General features: G+C 38.7%; 1 protein-coding gene across 2 annotated transcripts in view; it reads right to left on the bottom strand.

Annotated features, from left to right (window-relative positions):
* Positions 1 to 14,636, bottom strand: part of Ncoa7 (nuclear receptor coactivator 7) — a 150,681-nt gene that overhangs the window by 46,850 nt on the left and 89,195 nt on the right. The window contains exons 5-9 of one of the 2 annotated variants that reach the window (XM_059272601.1): positions 11,688 to 11,795; positions 6,908 to 7,021; positions 6,027 to 6,152; positions 4,249 to 4,433; positions 889 to 1,928 (exon numbers count right to left, since the gene is read on the bottom strand). In XM_059272601.1, coding sequence (XP_059128584.1) covers positions 889 to 1,928; positions 4,249 to 4,433; positions 6,027 to 6,152; positions 6,908 to 7,021; positions 11,688 to 11,795 — 1,573 coding nt within the window. The remainder of the gene's footprint in view (positions 1 to 888; positions 1,929 to 4,248; positions 4,434 to 6,026; positions 6,153 to 6,907; positions 7,022 to 11,687; positions 11,796 to 14,636) is intronic. The other variant, XM_059272602.1, reaches the window with a different exon arrangement.

The following is a 14,636-nucleotide window of genomic DNA, read 5'->3' as shown; positions in this document are numbered from 1 at the left end:
CGCCTCCCTCTCTCTCTCTGTCAAACGCAGTTTTAACTTCTTAGATTTAGGCACTCAATGTTAAAAAAAAATTATTATTTATTTATTTATTTTTGGTTTTTCAAGACAGGGTTTCTCTGTATAGCTTTGCGCCTTTCCTGGAACTCACTCTATAGTCCAGGCTGGCCTCGAACTCACAGAGATCCACCTGGCTCTGCCTCCCAAGTGCTGGGAGATTAAAGGCGTGCGCCACCACCGCCGCCCGGCCTATTTTTTTTAATTAAAAATATTTCTGAAATAGAAATCTGAGTCAAATACTTCTGAAATAGAAATCTGTATTTAGTTCAAGTTCTAAATAAATACTATGTTTTATAATTTTTTATCATTAATACTATCAGCAAAGGTATGTTCTATTATGAATACACTGCTCTCAAATAATTATTCTACTGTTACTATAGGTGCATATTTTACAAAAGCAATTATACAATAGAATACAAAGGCATTAAACAATCGCAAGAACAATAACCAAAAAAGTCCCAAAACAGAGCAGGAGGCTGGGGATGGCCCAGTGTATAAAGTATCTACAGCAAGATGAAGACTCAAGTTCAGATTCCCAGCACCAGCATAAAAGCCAGGAGAGCATGTTGGCCTGCCTGTGACCCCAGTACTAGGGAGGCATGGATGGGAGATCCTTGGGCAAGATGGTTAGCTAGACCACCTCCGGGCTCAGCAAGACACTCAGCCTCAGTAAGTAAAGTGAACCACGATGAAAGATAACATAGGGTTTCCATGTGCCTATGTGTATGCCAGACAGTCATACATGTATCCACAAACATGCGAACCTGCATACACACATTCACACATCCTACACACACACACACACACACCACAAAACCAACAGCAGCTTACCTTCGATGGGTACCTGAATTCTCTTTAACAGCCATAACTGAATCTCAGACTTATTATCCATTTGTGCACCTTGACGGCTCTTGTCCAGAGATGGTTCCAATGAATCCAGAGCCTCTTTGTTGTTAATTACATTGTCTTCTGCACTAGGGTCCAGTTTCAGGGGAAGGCTCTCTCTCTCTTTTACCCAGATGGTACCTGGCTCTTTGTTGCCCTCAGGTGGGGAGTCACCTGCCTGCGGAAGAGAGCTACTAAGTGTGATGTCTATTCCTCCTGGCTCAATACTTTTGCTGTCAGTGAGCTCTGACTTCTGTACATTTTCAGAAAACTGTGGCCCTTCTTTGTTTTTAGTTAGGTAAAACTCAATGAGTTTAACTTTATCTAGGTCTTCGTGGATGTTCAGCGTGCTCTCCCCCTGGTTTTCTGGGGATCCAGACCGTTTGTCTACTTCTGGCACTTCATCTTGCTTCTCACAGGTTTCTAAATCGAGGGCCCCCTTCAGTTCAGAATCACTCTCTATTCCTGTGAGGTTCAGGGATGACTGCACCTGTGTTTTCTTTGCAGACAGGATAGTTCGGGGCTCACCCTTCTTTGGGTCACAGGAAAGGCATTCCTTCGTGGCGTCTCCTTTGTCCATCCCACTCCCAGGTTGAGAAGAAAGTTCCTCCAAGTCAACAAAGTCATCATCTTCTCCCAAAAGGCAGTTTTCTTTGGCTGTAGATTCCAAGGCAGCATGGGTGTCAGAAGGTCCCTTGCTGAGTTGAGTCACGGAGGGAGACTCACTGGCTGTCCCCCTGGAAGGTTCCAGTTTCTTTAATTTCCACGACTCAGAGCTGTCTGAGGCCTTTACCCGTGTGCATTCTGTTGCCTCCTCAGGAGAGCCCATTGATTTGGGATCTAAAGCGAGGGCTCTCTCCCCACTCTGTTGTCGTTTTTCCTTGTTGATAGACTTGAACTTACTGAATGGATTGATATCTTTTTCTGAAGCCAGGTCTTCCCACTCTCCAGGCCTGTACAGAGGACAAAGATCCTGAGGTAGGTCACTGTGGGGGCAAAAATGGCGGGTGCATATGGAATGTTAAAAAATGAAACCAAAAACAAAGCGGAGGAAAAGAAAAAAACACACAAAACAAAACTCAAACCAAAAATTATACTACAACTTAAATTTATGCTAAAATGATTTCAAAAGATGAAAACGAAACCAAGAGATTGATTACAAAATAAAATATAAGTCAATTGAAAGGAATGGTAAATGGATGAGCCACGTGAGTGTGCCTCCTACCAGAAACACACGGATGCGTTCACAGCATGGAGATGTTACCCGCAAGACTTTTCAATATGAAATCAAGTTTTTGACATTTATGAAGGAAAGGACAAAGGAGAGGGAAGACTTTAGTATCAATGACTAACATTCCTTAAGAAGTCAAATGTTTCCTTTTGTATAAAATAGTAAAAGTCAACTGCAGAATTCTGAAAGGCTCCATGACATCTCAGCTCCCTTAACTGTTCTTACAAACTGACTTTGAACTATAATTTTTTTTTTGTTTCTTGCCTTAAAACCAGATGTTCCTAGTTAAAAAAGCCCTATTACTTGTAAAAGAGATAAAAAAGTTAACTTCCATTATTACTGGAAGTAACAGCGCCTTACAGTTTAAAGACCTACAGAAAAAGAAATTGAGAAGCTCTTATTTATTGCATAGGTTTCTAAAGCACTTTAAAATTTATAAACAATAATAATATAATGACTGGTTTATCAACCTAAACATATTGTCCTGAGATATAGTCAGTTTCTGGCCCTTAATAAGAGAGACGCTTAGAACCAGGCTTTGAATTATATAAAAAATTTGCTAAGAGAGTTTGTTCAAGTTCAAAATAAATGGCCAAGACACTAGTTAGGTTGGTAGTTTGTTACAGTTTTTGTTGTTGTTTTGTTTGTCTACTTTCTAACCCAGACTGGCTTTGAACTTACAGCCCTCCTTCCTGGACCTCCCAAGGGCTAGGATTACAGCAAGCGCCACTACACTTGACTAAGACTAAGGGGCTGGAACTATGTTGAGAGCCCCTCCATCTTCCCCTACAACATTAGTAGCACCTTTGCTGGGCTCACAGAGATGCAAAACTCCTTTCTAAAATGAATACTTTCATTTTAGAATTAAGTATGCTTTCTAAAAGGGCCAGATGTTTTTCAAGTAGTACTTTATCCACTCTAGCTTTAAAGTAAATGATCATGCCAATAAAGTAACTAAGTCCCAAGCAGTTTTGACTTTAAACAAAGACCTTCTCCCGGGAGTTATTTTACGGAAACCATTTGCATGGAAAGCCCAGGCTTTTTCCAATAGGAAATGAAAGCCTATATAAGTGTTAGGCTCTACTAAATGGCTTAAAAAGCTCTAACTCATTCTTCAATTTCGTAAGCATTCATTGAACCTCTAGGAGCCTATGCTAAATTATGGTTGTGACTGAGTGTTTGTTCTGGAGGAATGAGACTATACTAAGTGGGTTACCTAATACCAACATCCCAGAAAATACTGAAGATGCACTGATTTCAGGGTCAAATAACTTAGTGTGATAGATATTGGAACTCCAAATTTCATTTGGCAGATTAAAGACTGAGACGTCCTGCAGACTGAAGAACTCAGCTCTTCACATCCTTGATTAATAAGCAAAAGTTTCTTCCATAAACATCCAAGGTCCTTTATTTCTCCCCTCTCTTGGAGAATGGCCCACAAATACATTCAGCTGCACTCCAATTAGCCTCCCAGCTAACCTTGCCCACCTCTCCATTCTTGTTCCTCTCCTGAATCCAAGCTGACAGTTCCCCAAGGGAGACTAATTTAACCATCTGCTTTTTGTGCCTGCAGCTGCCGGGCACTGCTGGGGCAGAGTATCCAATGGTGTCAACTGGTTCAGCTGCTAATTAATGTTTTTCTAGACTAGTCAGGCAACTAATGGGGATCAATAATCCCCACAGTTGTTCCCTTCCTGTTTTCTGTGGCAGCTGGCCCCACTAAATATCCCCCACAAAAGACAAAAGCTGAATGTGAGGATGCTTTTAGTCAGTCAGTCACTCCCCACCCCCTTCTCTCTCATCTGTCTCTGTCTGTCTCTGTCTCTCTCTCCCCAGGTAGATTTCAGGTAAGCAATTTTTCCTTTACTGTTTGGATGTGCAAGTTTCCTTAATCACCTCCACTTCCCAATTTTCTATTTTTTTCAACTTCACAATGCCAAATCTCCACCTTCTGGTTTTTCCTCTACACAGTCCCTTGCTTTTACAATGCCCGGGCCTCCGCAAATACCATCCCTTTGAAATTCCATTTAAAACTCTCAACAGCTCCTGGTCTAAAAAGAAGAAATGGCTCTTACGATGGCAGAGCATCTTTGATCTTCATGTGGGAAATGTCGTTGTACAGGGCAATGGAGACCACCTCTTCCATGGGGCAGATGAGGCCATACTCTTCACACCCATTTTCGATAACCAAGGGATCGGACTTATGAGGGTCAAACATGATATTGTTGGGAGTGACAATCATAACACCTCCAACCACACCCTGCAGAGGGAAGAACAGAGTACATCACTTGGGACAGAAAAGCATTCCCTGCCCACCATAGAACCTTCAAATACTTTGTCCTTCCAATGACTTTGTGAACCAACGTCTCCTGTATGACAATCATATCTATGCTAGGAAAGCTAGAAAACATGCTGGAGAGTCACAGTGCTGGTTCTGGGCAGGCAGCAGAGTGTGACAGCTCCCTGTTGCTCTTATAGCTGCAATCAGATACCTGTGTTGTGATTGTACCTCATACATTCATGTCTCACGAGTCCCCATATCTCTGTCAGCAAAACAATGGACTGTCCCAGGGCCATTCATGATCAAGAAATCAGTGCTTTATATTCTACTCAGCAAGACTTCATCATGTCTTTAACATGTGGCTCTTGTGTTTGGTGCTGGAGAGAAATCAGGTCATGGTGCCGAAGACTAGTCCTAACGTTTTTGTCTAACACAATCACAAATCTCATCCCCAGCAAAATTCAATATAAACAGCAATGGGGAAAATTTGCAGCTCCAGTTTGTACAGCTGCATTATGGACATTAGGCAGTAGCCTGCAGATCTTCAAGTCTGAAGCTTTATCAGATTATATTAGAGACCCTGCTGATCAGCAAGAGAGTATCTGCCAGGGACAGTAGGAGAGATTTCCAGCAGCTAACTCAGTTGATAGCTTTAATGAGTCTTGTAATTATCTTTGCAAATTGTTTTGTCATTCAGGAATTATTTATTTTTGTTTTCTAAAGTTTCTCTACTGTTTGTACCCTGATGTAAATTTTCTACTGTGTGTACAGAATATTAATATAGACCTTTCTTCAGAAATTCACTAAAAGTTGGATTTCTTTCGTTATCACCAACAATCAGAACACTAAAAACATGATGCAGCTGAAATAATTTTTAAAGCTAACATTACCAGCCTCAACACAAGATAAAAACTTCTATCTCCTAGATTAGAGGTTAAGGTCATTACACGAATTCAATCTCTTTTAAGTGCCACACCCCACTAGTTACATTTTAGTATCATTCTCATTTTATAGATGAGAAAAGGAGACAAGGATATTCAAATACCTTCCTTGTATGTCATTTCTAGCAAGTAGTAGAGTTAGGATTTAAATCCAACAAGTATTTGCTGTCCAACTGAAACTGTCTCCCTAACAATGTACAGATCAAGAGCTAAAAGAGAATGGTAAATCCAAGATCACAAGGGATCATATTTCTTTTTAAAAAATTCTTTTTAACTTTTATTGATTCTTTGTGGATTTCACATCATTCATGCCAATCCCACTTATCTCCCTGTCCCCTCGTATCCACCCTCTGCCCCTGCAACCTCCCCACCCCGAAACAAAACAAAATTTAAAAGAAAAACCAAAACCAAAACCAAACAAACAAACAAAACAAAAAATATTTCTATTTAATGAATATATTTCCTTCACTGGGAAAAAGGCAAAGTAACCAACAAGACAATCAATGAATGTCTGTCAAATTTTGCCCTTCACCTGTGGGTAAACTATTTTAATGGAGCCTGCCTTCCAGCAATGTGCAATCCTGCTTAGTTTCTGCAGATTCTGACTAGTAAACTGTCAAAGAACAGATACCTTTCCATCTGTGAAGTAGCGACAGTTCATTTTGAGAAATTTCACGACACCTGGCTCATCTTCTTCAGAAGTCGACGATAAGACCCTCTCAATGGGTTTTAAGGCCTTTCTTGCTAGGTCAGCATCCTTAGGAAAGAAAAAAATATCCAAAGTTAAAGAAAAAAAAATCACCTTTCAAAACACCTTATACCATAAGTCTGTTACATCCACTTTTCCTTGAACGTTAAAAAGTAAAATGGCATGTCCTTCAAAAATATTACAAATTATTTTGTTTTTGAAAGTTTCTCTGCTATTTATAACCTGATATGAGTTCTTGACTCTAAGCACAGCATATTCATACCTTTCTTCAGAATTTCTCTAGATGTTGCATTATTTTTGTAAACACCAACAATCAGAAAACTAAAACCATGATACCGCTTAAGTAATTTTTAATGCTAACATTACCAGCATCAATACAAGTTGAAAACTTCTATTTCCTAGATTAGAGGTAAGTTTGATAAGGATCCAAATCAAACTGAGATTGAAAAATATATGTGAGCCCATAAAACTCTCCTTAAATGTCTTAGAAAATATCCAAGATGAAAGGATTCATACTAGATCACTGATTCCAATTCCCTGGGAAAAGCACAATCTATTCACTTAATTGGGAATTTAGCATCGTACCTTTGCATATGGCATGCACCTTTATCTTTAAGACCTTTTTAATCAGCTGTGCCGGGAGAGGATGCACTCTCTCAACTGATGGCGACATCCCTACCCTCACCCGTTTAGGGACATGTTCAGATGTAATCTTTTAAGAACACAATGTACTTATTTCCACCACGATTAAAAAGTATTGTGACAGAAATGAATTCAAGCATGTAAAGTGCTAGCATACATACAGGCAGCTTATCATATTCTGCATCTGATGATGACGGAGAGACAGTAGCACCAGGGGTGGATGACGAGAGCCGTAAGGTACTAGAAGGGAAGTTGGCATCTGGCACAAACAGGACCTGGGCATAAGAAAGCATGGCTGAGTGAGGGCCAAAGTCAGGTAACTCCCCAGCGCCTACAAGGCGAACTCAAACATCTGCCCGTCATACTCAGTGCCTCAGTAAGACCCAACAGCTTTCATTTTACTTATAAGCAGCATGGGGTCTTCTAAATGACTCATGAACCATACCAAGCAATATAAACGGGCATGGTGCAATGGGTATGGAACACTGACTTTGCAGGCCAGGGGAGCATCTTGGCAGGCCAGGTGAACCCTGAACAATAGGACTGGGAAGGAGGGGCGAAGTTAGTCTCACTTCCCAGGAGTGAGACCAACACAGCTGAGTATCCCTTACCTGAAATACTTGGGGCCAGTGCTTCAACTTCAGCTTAACTATATATATAACTATATATATGTATATATATACAATTCACATATATATATAATTATATAACATTTACGTATATAAATACATCTTTCATATTATTTATTAGATTTATTTATTAGTATATTGAATATATCCATTATATCAATGTATAATTTATATAAATATATATATCTATATACCTGCATAGATTTTTACCTGCTTTGATAATCTTAAAAACTCCAAATCTAAAATGCCCCAAATGGGTTCAGTTTCAGAATTTGGAGCATTCTGAATTTTAGATTTCTGCATTATGAATGCTGATCCTATATGAGGAGAGAAAAAAGAAGCATAGCGAACCACAAAATATAATACCCCTATTGAGGAGAAAAGGGACAAATCCAGGCTGGTGATTTTCAAGCAGGTCCTCAGTGTCAAAGTCACAGGGGCTTTGTATAAGGAACTGGACAAGGCAGTACCAATACAGCAATCCCTACATTCTCTCTCCTCTGTGTATTTCATCTCTATAAAAATAAGACAATCCTAACAAGTGTATAATAACCTCTGCTGCAAAATAATCTGCCTCCTGAATTGGTATTATGATACCATCATTCAATATTCTCTCAACGAAACAGCTACATTTTGGCACAGAATCAAATATAATTTTAAAATAATGACCTTTAACTGCTCTAGACAGGATTTGAAGACAATCGTTTAGCAACTGATCTCAGATCAACAGTGTTAGCACTTCTTTTTAAACCTCACTTCAGAGGGCTGGCAAGATGGCTCCGTGTTTGCTGTGGAAGCCTGAAGATCTGAGTTCCATCTTTGAAACCCGTGAAATAATGCCAGATGCACTGTTACATCTACAATCCAGCTCTCCTAACAAGATGGGAGGCAGCGGCAGGAGAACCAAGAGGAAACTTCCAAGCCAGCTGGTCTTGAGGGCCCAGCAGAGCCCCAGAGGCAAGAGCGATGCTGCCTCAAAGGACAAAGTGGAAGGAGAGAGCTGCCTCCTGAAAATTTTCTGATTATGTGCGTATCTGTAGTTACACACCACCATACACAGAAAAAATTAAATAAATAAAACTCATTTGAATCCAGAAAAAAAAATCAGGCAAAACAAGAAAATATATTAAGATAAAGGTGAGAAAAACCTAAGTCAATGGATGTAAGATGACAATTGGCAACTGGATACTGCTGAAAACATGTACTACACAATTACTAAACACCGAGTAAAGGTTGACCAAAACCAGCTCTGAGTTTCCATAAACCAACACAGAGAGGCATATCAGCGGCAAGCAGAAACTAATTGCTATAAGATAAAAACAAATCAGTTTCTCAGAACTATAAATATTCTCTTACAGTGTCTCATGCAAGCCTCCATGGTGTGCTAACAATGAATGCAGTGACTATATATAGAGGGCTGCTCTTCACCACGACTTCAGCATGGGTTAATGGCAACCGCCAAGGCTCTGAGTTCTATGGACGTCATTTACAAATTATTCTAGTTGTGTCGTCCTAGGACATAGTGCTCTGATTTATTTCATGTAGCTACACTAGAGGAATGAATGCACCCGAACTGTGGAATGGTGTCAGGTAACACAGTTGGAGTAGCATGGGAAAACTGGGATGGGCCTTGATCCAGGACAAGGGGGTGGAGCAGAGGTTTTCCTTCTGTGTTTGTTCCAGTACAAGATAAGTGGACATTTGAGGTCCTGAAGTTCTTTATCGTAAAGCAAATTGGCCCTTTGACCTAGAGAAAAAGTTAAGTATGTATAGTCAAGGAGTTTTCTAAGTAGGAAAACATCTTAAGTGTATATCCACAGAAGGACACTTAAAAGAGTGTAAAAGTACATTCTTTGTACATGTCATCAAATTTGGAACAAGTAACAAAATCGTCCAACTCAGGGCTCCCAAAAAGCACTGTATGCCTCAGCTTCTTTTAAAAAGATAATTTGATCCTGCTTTTCATCTTTTGAAGTAACAAATCTCGGGTAAGACTTTAGTTCACTCAGCCCCAGGTAAATTCCTCCTCACACCTGCCATCAAAGCTAGCCTAGTTCTTCCCTTCCTCAAGGGGATCATGAAATCAGCCCCAGAAGGGTAACTCAAATTTCCTGGAAACAGAGCAAGTCAAACTGGTTTTGATTTATCAGATCTACTATGATGAGAGATGCCCTCTACACACTAAGATGGATCCTTAAAAGTATAAGGTCATGTAAGGTTTTAAGCTCCTCAATCTATTTCAAGGATGAGTAAACTGAAATTCCCAAATGAAGTGACTTGCCCAGGTCAAATGGCTAATGAACAGAGGCTAAATACAAACAGAGTGTGCTTTTATATTTTTTAGCAATATAATAAGTGTGTAAAACAGTTGTTAGATTCATATTGCATACCACCTTAATTTTGTATCCATGATTTTGTTTATACACATAGTATTAAAAAAAATCCTAAATTAATTTTTATTGTTATTTATTTGTTTTTAGATTTTAAACAGGGTCTCATGTATCCCAGTGTGGTCTCAAACTCCCTATGTATCTAAGGATGACTTTGAATTTCTTCTGAACTTTTTTTTTTTCTTTCTTTTATGGTTTTCTGAGACAAAGTTCCACTGTGTAACAGCCTTGGCTATCCTAAAACTAGCTCTGTAGACCAGGCTGGCCTCCAACTCACAGAGATCCACCTGCATGAACTACCACCACCCAACCTTGAACTTCTGATTCTCCTTTCTCTATCTCCAACATGCTGGGGTTACGGGTGTGTGTCAGCACACACCACCCTAAATTATTTTTACTAAGTTTCAATATAATTTTTAGCCTTGACTTAATAAGTACTGTCTAGGGTCTCCATTATGGGTCAGCTATACATTATTCAGAGATACCTCATATTATGAAATAAGTTCAAAATGAAGTGATTAGCATGCCTATTTTTTCTAGAAAAGGGTGTATAAATTTCTGAAAAATTTTAATGCTGGTTTGCCATTTAATTACCTGGTGCTGTAAGTGTACTAATTTCCCCTTTCCACAATAGCAAAATACTAAATTCTAACTGGCTAATTTGTGACTCTATTGTCTTCATACATTACCATTAAAATAAATACAAAGTATAATAACAACATTGCCTAAATAAAGTTGTATTTGAAATAACATTGTCTACTCAGGAAGAATTAGACATCCTGATAAAGTAGAGATGCATGAAGATGTGCTAGTAAGTCAACAGTGGAATCTACATGTGCTAGTAAGTCAACATAAACCTACATGTGCTAGTAAGTCAACAATGGAACCTGCATGTGCTAGTAAGTCAACATAAACCTACATGTGCTAGTAAGTCAACAATGGAACCTGCATGTGCTAGTAAGTCAACATAAACCTACATGTGCTAGTAAGTCAACAACAGAACCTGCATGTGCTAGTAAGTCAACAGTGGAACCTGCATGTGCTAGTAAGTCACAATGGAACCTGCATGTGCTAGTAAGTCAACAGTGGAACCTACATGTGCTAGTAAGTCAACAGTGTAACCTGAATGTGCTAGTAAGTGAACAATGGAATCTACATGTGCTAGTAAGCCAACAATGGAATCTACATATGCTCACGTGACCCAGTGTTTCTGTGGATAAGGCTGTATTTGGCCTCAGAGATGTGCTTTCAATGACTGAACCATTTCAATACATTGGTTGAATGTACTTTGGAGTGAAAAAACAAACAGCAGAATATAGAATCATAGAGAGTACCAAAAGCTTACTGTATTAAGCTAAAGAAGCAGGATTATACATTTGTCAGTTTATTTATGCTGATAAATAAGATATTAAAATCCTAAAAGACAATGTAGGTTGTTTTTCTAGTCACTATTTTTCTTGATGTCTTTTTTTTGGTGGGTGGACAATTATGGTACAAGTTAAGATTTAAAAACAAAACAAAACAAAACAAAAATTCTTTCTAAATTAAAATAATATGGTAACCATGCTTTACCAAAGAGTCGATTAAACTGAACTTATAAATCAGAATTAAATATTCTGTGTTATATTTGACAGGAAAAAAAGTTATATTAATTTAAAACACCTCTTGATGCCTTAAGAAATACTTCCTACCTAAGTTGATGGTGATGATAAATGTGTTAATTATTTCCCAAGTATAAATCTCTGTGAACTATTTGTAAGAACTAAGACGCCTTCAGAATTCTTGGATCTAAGGAGATGAAGGTGCCTTAGTTCTTACGTTCTTACAAATAGTTCAGAAGACCATTTTGTGGCACCAATACTAAGTCATTTGATATAGCAAAATTTTTTTCTAAAGTTAACACTCAACATAAAAATAATTACCTGGCCTGGAACAATAGTGTGTGTGAAGAGTTTATTCAGTTCCACTAATTTATTGGGAGTGATGTTAAACTTCAGTGCAATGGAGTTGAGGGTGTCCTGGCTTCCGGCCTGTAAGAAACAAATGAACAAGCATCAGTATAGTACGTAAGGCCAAGACAAAACAAAACAACAAAGACAGAAAAGCAAAAACATTTTCAATGAAGAACACCAACTTATTCATGATAGCAGTGAATGAAAAAGTAATAGTTCCATCCAGATGTACCATGAAAAAGAGGATGATCAATTTTTTTTTTGTTGTTGTTGTTCTTTGTTGTAATGTGGTTGTTTGATGTTGCTGTTGTTTTTTGGTTTTGTATTGAGACAGAGTTGCACTCTAGTGCTGTGGGATGGTCTGTATGTCAAGTGTGTTGCTGATTGGTCAGTAAATAAATCACTGATTGGCCATTGGCTAGGCAGGAAGTATAGGCGGGACAAGGAAAAGAATTCTGGGAAGTGGAAGGCGGAGAGGGAGACTGCCAGCTGCCATCAGGACAAGGAAGATGTAAGGTACCAGTAAGCCATGAGCCATGTGGCAAAGTAAAGATTAATAGAAATGGGCTAAATATAAGAGTAAGAGCTAGACAATGACAGGCCTGAGCTAATGGCCAAGCAGTTTAAATAATGTAAGAGTTTGTGTGTTTATTTTATAAGTGGGCTCTGGGACTGGCGGGACTTGGTGGTGGGAGCTGGAGAAAATTTCTCCAGCTACAAATGGCGTCCAACGTGGTGGCAAGAGTTTCCACCTAAAAACTGAGAAAAAAGATTCTAAAACGGAGCTAAAAACAGTTCCTAATTGTCTCTCTCAAATGAGCGGCAGCTGCCGGTTTGAGCTACTGGCGGGTTCCTGGCGTGCATGCTCGACCTGCAGTATGCCGGGAATAAGGCCTCTGCAAGTGGCACATTAAGCTGCGTGGTAGATTTAGCCTTTGCAGGTACAAAACAAAAAAAGAGGTTTTTGGGCTACACGCTGCTTGGATAAAAGCATAGACCCACAATAGCTCCCAGAGCTGGCGGTAAACGTAGCCATGTTGGGAAGCTGAGGTGGGCGGAGCCAGCAGCCACAGCTGCTGCAGTTTAAGGCAAGAGATTCACAATAAGACAGATTCAGATGTAATAGTTTACAATGTGTGTAAAAGATATGTAGGCTTGAAAGAGACAAAAAAAAGGTGATATATAGAGTTATAGAAACAAATACATAGTTTTAAAAAATAAAGTCTTTAAAGAGACAGTAAAGGTAGTATAAAAATAAGCCACGTAAAGATGAATATTACACAGAGAATCTGGATTGTGTTGTCTTTGGAATTCTTAACTGCAGAGAGATATTTGATTGTAAAGGAAGCTGAGTTAAACCAATATGCATATTTTAAAGGTACCTTGACTTCAAAATTTGGATATAAGGATATGTTGCTTTGGAAAAGAGTCTCTGCTTTTGTTTCCACAGAAAGCCAGAGACTATGGATTTGTTCCAGATTAAGATACATCAGGTTTGACCAGCCAAGACCCCCTGAAAGGTCTCCAATGACACCATGGCCCAGATGATTCAACATCCAGAATGGTTTCAAGGCAACTGGCTCAGATATACAGCCTCACGGACTACTCCATGATCCTAAAATTTTCTTTGTGTCCCCATAAGATACAGCGCCCCCCTCCAGCAGGAAGTAGTAAGAGAAGCTATGCCCAAATTCCCAAATATACCAAGCTGGCTTTAGAGATGGAATTGGCTCACTCCCCCTCTAAACCCAGACATATTGCTCAAAAAAAAAATGGTTAAGAGATTCTTGTGTCCCAAATCAGAAGAGCCCTCTGGTGTGGGACAGAGAAAAAACAATATTTTTATTTAAATCAGGTTGATTATAAATACAATCTCTTTCTAAAACAAAAAGGGGGATAGTTTAGATATGATAGGATGAAAGGGTAGATTAATGAACCTACTTTTAAAGAGTAACAACTTGTTTAAAATGTTTTACATTGCTATAGATTTTAGTTTATTGATACAAATTTAAACTTAATTTTGTTATACTGTATATATATTTCTATTCTTGTTTGAGGTATTGTGTTTATGTAACTCATTTAAAATTGTAATGGATAATTAAAAAATAGATTAATAGTTAGTCATCTATGATAATATTTGTAGCCATGTTAGTTAAGTCTTCTAGGTATACATAGATATATTTCAGATAGATAGGTAGTCTTCAAACACTTCAAAGACCTACAGAATATGGCATTTAAAATGTTTTAAAAATTTAGACTTTCTGGACAGTGAGACATGTCTGCTCCTGACAGCACCGATTTACTTCAGAGAGGAGGATGGGCATTGAAGACACTCCATACGGAGTTTATCTTCACCTTGACAAAAATAGCCATTTGGGCAAGAAACTGTTCTTTCCTGGACTGCTTGATCAACTGGACATGCAGGACCCATAGAAAGGTGACCACTGAACTTTGCTTGACAAAATGGTCCTTCAGGTTCCTGCTTTGCAGAGAAAACTGCCAGACATTCTACAAGACACAGAGAAAAGTAAATAAGAGACTCTAGGCCTGTGGGCTGAAGACAGATGCCCCAACTTTACAAGAAAACTTTGGATGACTGTCCAGGCTCAGCTGTCTCTGTCTACCCTGCAAGACTCCCAAAAGTTGCTTGCATCCTTCTCCCATTTCTCAGGCAGTATTATATCCTTCTGAGGTCTTTGATGTGGTTAAAGACTAGATACTTACAATTTTCCTTAGTTATAATAAAAGATAAGTTAGATATAAAACCTTAAACTCACAAATATAAGATAGATAGGATCTCTTCTTTAATATTGTAACTGTAATTCTTGCTTGATAATTGTTTTGTTATATGTAATTTTACTATGTTAAAGTTAAAACCTTCCTTTTTAAGAAAAGAAAAGGGGAAGTGCTGTGGGATGG

This window comes from Peromyscus eremicus, chromosome 8b (assembly GCF_949786415.1).
Source record: "Peromyscus eremicus chromosome 8b, PerEre_H2_v1, whole genome shotgun sequence".
NCBI lineage: Eukaryota > Metazoa > Chordata > Mammalia > Rodentia > Cricetidae > Peromyscus > Peromyscus eremicus.
The sequence above is the reverse complement of the archived record's forward strand: the minus strand, read 5'-3'. Positions and strand labels throughout refer to the sequence as shown.